General features: G+C 31.2%; 1 protein-coding gene across 1 annotated transcript; it reads right to left on the reverse strand.

Annotated features, from left to right (window-relative positions):
• Positions 1-972: 972 nt before the first annotated feature.
• Positions 973-6,477, reverse strand: LOC106473846 (RWD domain-containing protein 3-like). The gene is made up of 6 exons (XM_022402231.1): positions 6,444-6,477; positions 5,579-5,683; positions 4,030-4,356; positions 3,183-3,370; positions 2,606-2,718; positions 973-1,548 (listed from the first exon to the last, which is right to left on the reverse strand). Coding segments are annotated over exons 1-6 (852 nt in total). The 5' UTR covers positions 6,445-6,477; the 3' UTR covers positions 973-1,430.
• Between the last annotated feature and the right edge of the window lie 1,286 nt (positions 6,478-7,763).

The following is a 7,763-nucleotide window of genomic DNA, read 5'->3' on the forward strand; positions in this document are numbered from 1 at the left end:
GTGATTGAATGAATTTTGAGAAAGCTTTCATGGTGTATAAACAATTTTTCTGTCTATTAAAGTCAACGGAAAGTCTAGCCTAATTATACACACATACACAACTATTAATCACCTACGGTAAACTATTTGGTTGGCCAGGTGGTTAGGGCACTCGACTCGTAATCTGAAGGTCGCGGGTTCTGATCTCCGTCACACCAAACATGCTCGCCCTTTCAGCCGTGGGGGCATTATAAAGTGACAGTCAATCCCACTATTCGTTGGTAAAAGAGTGGCCCAAGAGTTGGGCTGCCTTCCCTCCAGTCTTGCACTGCTAAATTAGAGACGGCTAGCGCAGATAGCCCTCGTGTAGCTTTGTGCGAAATTCAAAAACATCCAAACAAACACTATTTGGTCAAGGATACCATATCTTGAAACTATTAACGTCTGGATTTTTTTCTAAAACAGGAATATCGTGGAAGTTTTTTCTGACCTACAATAGTGATAATTTTTTGACAGGAATGGTTTCAAAATGTGCAAAGTTTTAGCAAAATTTACGAAATAAATGTTCGTTTACCTTCTTTCTGGAAATGAAATATAAAGTGACTTTTTATTTTCGTTAAAATACTAACAACGATAATAATTTTTCCATTATATATATATCAATACCGAATCATTTGTAAAATTTGTTGTGTCTCCATTAAACTTAACTTCACAGAAATAAAACAGGAGGAGTAATGGACCCAAAACAGTTCAGTTTATTTCGTCACTTATAACGTTATTTTAACTAATTCTTAATCACAGGAGAGTTATCAAGTTTTGTTTTGCACACAAATATGATTAGTATTCCTACGTGAATTTTTTTGTGTTTGAACATGTTAACACTATTTTAATTACGACTGACACAATGTTGAAAGAAGAGCATAATATTTATCATTGTTTTTTGGCACTTGTGTATAAAGTTAAAATCATAAATAATATTCAACGTTAAACTGGTACACAATTAAAAACATTTTATTTAGGCCTATCTATGGCCTTCAAAAAAAGTTGACGACACTACATGTTTCGAAGTTGCAATGTCATCCTCAGGAGTGAATTACAAGACAATGCTAAAATATTTATAACTTTTTAGTGGGTCATGTGACCTGTATGCTTTTATTATAGTTCTATGTATCACATTCATTAATAAAACATAAGACCTTTCTGTTTGATTGAAACAAAATCTCTATTGGTTATGTAATTATGTTTTTTTTAGAAGCAAAATACATTTGATAGTTATGATACTTCACAGTTAAATGTAAGAGAAATTTATAAAACCATGGATTACATATACTTTTTTGTATTGTAGAATGTTTGCATTCTAATAAATAAGTTCAAACAGAACTGTTTAAAACAGTCCCAGTTTTTAATTTCTAATTACATGTACATAAGGAAATTTCTCGGTGAAACAAACTCTACTTATTAATAATAGGTTTTATTATACTGTTAAACAGTGAGATGACATTAAGTTCCTCAAATAGTTTCTTCAAGTCATTTTCTTCATCACTTTCATGCACTACAAACTCTTTTACACTGAGAAGGAAAGAAGAAATATTCAACTTATAAATCATTCTGATAAATATTTCCCTCATATATATATTTCAGGATTAACACAAAACTACCGGTTGTGTTGATATACATATATATTTCAGGATTAACACAAAACTACCGGTTGTGTTGATATACATATATATATTTTAGTATTAACAGAAAATTACCAGTTGTGTTGATATACATATATATATATTTCAGGATTAACATAAAACTACCGATTGTGTTGATATACATATTTCAGGATTAACAGAAAACTACCGGTTGTGTTGATATACATATATATTTCAGGATTAACACAAAACTACCGGTTATGTTGATATACATATATATTTCAGGATTAACACAAAACTACCGGGTGTGTTGATATACATATATATATATTTTAGTATTAACAGAAAATTACTGGGTGTGTTGATATACATGTATATATATTTTAGTATTAACAGAAAATTACTGGGTGTGTTGATATACATATATATATATATTTCAGGATTAACACAAAACTACCGGTTGTGTTGATATATATATATATATATATTTCAGTATTAACAGAAAACTACCAGTTTCAGGATTAACAGAAAACTAACGGTTGTGTTGTACAGCATAATACAAAAGTTTTTTTTTCCAGAAACTGTATTGTCAAAATATCAGATAAATTCATTAAGGTGCATTGGAATTATAACATTATTTTAACAAGTACAAAATCATTTAGAAAGAACAAGAAATTTCTGATTTGTAAAAGAATATTATAAATTAAGATCCTTGATTCTGTTAATGCTCGAGCTATTAAATTGTTTAAAACTTGATTATTAGCTACATAGTTTTCTGGAAATATTAGGATTAATTTAACACACTTCATCACAAAGAGACTTAACTAAATGTAAATCCATTGTAGGTAATCAACTACATTGTCTAACTGAGTTAATTGCTATCAGAATTTTCAACAGAAGATACTGTCAAATAAAGAAAATATTTTATGTTTCATATTGTATTTGTGTGTCTGTTATTAGTACAGATGCCAAGTGAACATACATACCTTGTTAAGTGCTCAATTTCTCCTTCATACAGTACAGTCAACATTCGTTCCTTACAAGTCCGTCCAGCTGAATCAACGTCAACACACACTGTTCTCTGACGTGTCACGAACTCCTTTTGTAAGATATAGAAAGTATTAGATGTAAGAAACCATACACAAATACAGAGATTATTACACTAGTACTATCCCATCTTCTCAATATGCTAAAAATGTACTTAACATATTTAAAATAGGAAAAACAAAAATGTTTAAACTCACCACAGCATGGCTAATTTAATAATCTTCCAAAATCAGTCACATGTTAAATTTTTTATTCTTCATTTATTAATTAGGAACATAATATATTACAAAAAGTTTAGCCATAATCTCCAAAGGCAAAAAAAAACAAACAAAAGTTGATTCATACACACATTTTATGTTTCTTACTTTTCTCAATAACTATTATAAAATTACGGAAACTGCATTGCGTTACCTGTGTATCTAGTCACATAGTTACGTTTACAAAATATGTACACAATATATGTTAAGTTTCTCCACAAAAACAATGGATTAATTGCACACACACACACACACACACCTTAACAAGTTTCTGTTTCCCTTGTAGTAGTAAAAAAATCCACCTTCTGAAGAAGATAATTGTACTTAACAAACCGAGTTCACCAGCCCAAGACTTTAGTTTCTTCACATACTTGGTTTTAGATCTCATGTGATCCAGAAGAAGCAAAGACGTCCATTCTGAAATTGTATGATACTGGTATTCATCTTCTGTAAGGAGGCAGTAACTTTACAAAATTTTAAGAAAAACACTTAAGTCACTCATGAATACAACTGATTACTACCATTAAACATTCTGATTAAGAAGTTAGCACATAGGATCACATATTTAAGAAACGCTCATAGCTTTAAAGCATTTACTATAAGCTTTCGAGTGAAATGGTTGGCACTAGGCTTACAGTAAGTTCTAGACTTGGAGAAGAATTGCAGAACATTTCTGACTAAGCTATCACAGTGAGCTAAGAGCAGAAGAGGCGTGATAACATTCATATCATGTTACCAACGAATGAAAACATCAGTCACTGCTTATACTGTATATTAAATATTAAATTGCATATATCAAAATGTGTCTTATTTGAAAAATAAAAAGATATAAACAAGACCCAAAACTCGAGGGCTTTCGAATACTTCACCATTCTTATTCAGGAAGAAGAACAGTGAACTATTTGAAAGCACTGGAGTTTTAGGTCTTGTTTGAAAAACATTAAACATTCATCATGGTTTAAGAATCCTAACCTGGGTTGATGAATGATATCCTAATGTATAAAGGCTCTATCTAGTACAGAAACTGAAAGCTTATGACACATTTCATCCTAATGCGTGCTGTAATAGTAACAAATTTTAAATGTACATCAGAAGTGTTTCATTACTAGATTCTTGGGATGAAGTTACAACAGCACCCTGTTTTTCTAAAACATAATGAAGTCCATTCTCTTGGAGCCACAGAACAAGATCCATTACCATAGGTGAACCAAGAAGGGTTAGAGCATAGCTTTTAATGTCAGTCAATAATCTTGTCTGTGCATGTCTTGTTATGAAGAGGTCACAATCCACAGATATATCAGGAACAACATCTGGATATCCTTCTGAAAGTTCTAATGTAATAGTGAAGCTTTTTTCACATTTGTTACCGGAGTGTTTCTGGACATTGTCCGAGTTCAAGTTGATTTTCAAAGATACCACAGAAGTCTTCTCACCTAGAATTACAGAAGCCATTCATACTATTAGAACCATTTCTTGTACATTCAGAACAATACAGTCCATGCTCGTAAAAGTCTTAACAATATCATGCTATACGTTCTCGAAATTAAGTCTTCATTTCATGTTATTGAAGAAACATATTAACAGTTTGTTTGTTTTGATTTTTGCACAAAGCTACACAAGGGCTATCTGTGCTAGCCGTCCCTAATTTAGCAGTGTAAGACTAGAGGGAAGGCAGCTAGTCATCACCACCCACCGCCAACTCTTGGGCTACTCTTTTACTAACGAATAGTGGGATTGACCATCACATTATAATGCCTCCATGGCTGAAAGGGGCGAGCATGTTTGGTGGGAATGGGGATTCAAACCCGCGACCCTCAGATTGCGAGTCGAGCGCCCTAACCACCTGGCCATGCTGGCCCCATATTAACAGAGACAAAACTAATAAAAAGGTAAAGTTAAGAAATGCAATAAGTAGTTCTTATACCTAAATTTAGATTTACAGGCTATTAATGATATTACTTTATAAAACTTTTTAAATCAATTTGATGTAATGGATGCAAGTAGCAAACTTTGTTTTCATTTTATACCACAAAATGTTTAATATTTCTTTAATAATTTACACAGTAAATCATATTCTCTATCACCCCATATAAAAAAAAATTATAGTAAACTTACACTATAAAAAAAAGTAAAAATCTTCCATACACTATTTTATTAAACATAAATTACAAGCTGTAATAAATCAGGGTTTCTGAAGCTGGTTTGGGATTTTTGTTAACAAAGGTGACTTTTTTCATTTATTTAATGAAGTTATCAATAATCAGGTGCTTTACTTAAATGAAGAATATGTGAAATAATGAAAGTTATTCTGTTGTTTTATAACTTAATCATTATATAGTCTTATAATCAAGATCATGAGGTCTTTCCTTAAACATTTAACTATACTTCACAGTCCAACAGTACGAGATCTCCTATAGTATATATTCTCAAAGACAAGATCATCCAACAGAAAAATTATCATTTACTACATATAGTGCGCACTTGTCCAAATATCAAAGCTGCCATCTCACTACTTCTTAGGCTACCCGTGACGTCATGATAATGTTTTCTCTTAGATCACCCGTACAAGTATTTCTATGTCAAATTTTCATAATTCAATGTGCAAATGCTGAAACTTTTTTTTGCTTGCATGGTCTAAATCATTACAATACAAACCTTGGAATAAGATCTTAAACTCCCCATCTCTGGAGTAAATTGCTTGCAAGGTGTCTATTTCTTCCCTCTGCATCATTAGGTTGCCATTATTTCTTTCATTTACCACTTATAAAAATAATAAAAACAAGTTCGTTAGCTGCTTATCTGTTTCATGACTTTGTATTTCTGCTTGCTATTTATTTATAATTTTGTTTAAAAACAAACAAAAAATAAGTAAAATTATTGTGGAATTTTAGTGATGCTTTCCACAATAATACAAAAAATCACCGAACACTGTAAATGTAACTATTACTAGTAGTAGTACAATGTTTAGGCTAGCCAACACTGTAATTTATATGATAAAATAAATTAAAAGATTTATAACTTGCACTAACTTAAACTAACGACTGACTTCGGGTTAGTAATAGTTAGGTAATAGTTCGCATTTCTTTATTGTTGCCAGTGTTATTAGAAATTTGATTAGGTCCAAATAACACTAACAATCAGTGTCACACATAGGGGAACAAAATTATGATAGTGACAGCACAAAATATATTCCAAAATAATTCAAAAATTGTAATAATTAATGAAATATTTTCATAAATATGAGTTACACGATCAAAGTCCAAACAAACGTTTTAGTTTATACTGGTCAAATGCCCGTGCAATATTAAATGTAGGATGCGGCACTCCAACACAACAAACACATTTTCATATTCAAAGCCAGAAGATGCCTGACCCTTCACGAATGTGGCTTTATTTATAGATGGAGATAGACGTATAAATTCAAATAAAATAAAATTAGTGTAAAAATATAATATTACATTCTATAGCAAATAAGCTATTACATAATAAAATATGTAAAATAAATAATATAATTACTTACTTTTAATGAAAATATTATCATTAGAATGAAACAAAAGTAAGCACAAATGTAAATAGTATAGTCGTCCGATATTATGAGATATGCACCGAAACATATTTAATAAAGTAATTTTTTGTTTTCTTATATAAACTTTTACAGTAATTACAGAAAATAGTAATTGTAAAATAAAGAGAATAATTCAATGCAAGAAAGGAGAAATAAATGCTAATGGATTAATTTAATTTAATATTTTACTAATAAGTTTCTTACATTATTCATATAATTTGTTTTATGGTTGTAAAAGTAGGTTTTCAATAAAAATTTACATTTAATAGAGCTAATCACCCATGATAGATTTTGTATTTATCGTAACATATTTATTTTCCAAAAAAAGAGTACGTTTATATGTCTTATAATTAAACTGTAGTTATGAAAAACCAATTCATATTTACATTGAACTAATATCAACCCCGTTTCCTTGATTGTACAAACACCACTTGAAGCACTTGCCCTCTAGTCTCTCAGTTTTGTTTGTTTATTGTTAAGTGCAAAACTACACAATGGACCATCTGTGTTCTGCTCGTCGCGAGTATCGAAGCTCGAATTTCAGAGTTGTAATTCCTCAGTCTTACCGTTAAGCTACCAGAATGGCGTTTTCTGTTGTAGCAATAATTTTTATCTTTCAACTACAACGACATGTTTGTCAGATCACATGATTTGGCCAAAATTTTGTAAGGAATTATAATATTTTTTTTAACCATGTAACCTGTCACATTAAATCGTTTTTTAGCGAAATAAAATTAATGTTTTCATTTCAGAATGTGATATTTTAATGCTACATATCTGATACCAGTATATAGGACAAGAGACTAATTAAAAATAAATATAATATTAAATCATTTTAAAATATGTAAGTATATATGCATCACAACTGAGTTGTAGAAATCACAAATTACAGTACGGTTTTAGTCCTTTGGAAAAAAAAAATCACTTCTCAAAACGTACCAAACATGACGTAATATTTTAAGGGTGCCCGGCATGGCCAGGTGGATAAGGCGCTCGACTCACAATCTGAATCCGCATCCCACCAAACATGCTCGCCCTTTCAGCCGTGGGGGCGTTATAATGTGACGGTCAATCCCACTATTCGTTGGTAAAAGAGTAGCCCAAGAGTTGGCGGTGGGTGGTGATGACTAGCTGCCTTCCCTCTAGTCTTACACTGCTAATATAGGGACGGCTAGCGCAGATAGCACTCGTGTAGCTTTGCGCGAAATTCCAAAACAAACAAACAAAATATTTTAAAGAGTTTTGGACTGGTAAGCTATTTTGGCGCGAAAAGCA

The sequence above is a fragment of the Limulus polyphemus genome, unplaced genomic scaffold (assembly GCF_000517525.1).
Source record: "Limulus polyphemus unplaced genomic scaffold, Limulus_polyphemus-2.1.2 Scaffold6554, whole genome shotgun sequence".
Lineage (NCBI taxonomy): Eukaryota > Metazoa > Arthropoda > Merostomata > Xiphosura > Limulidae > Limulus > Limulus polyphemus.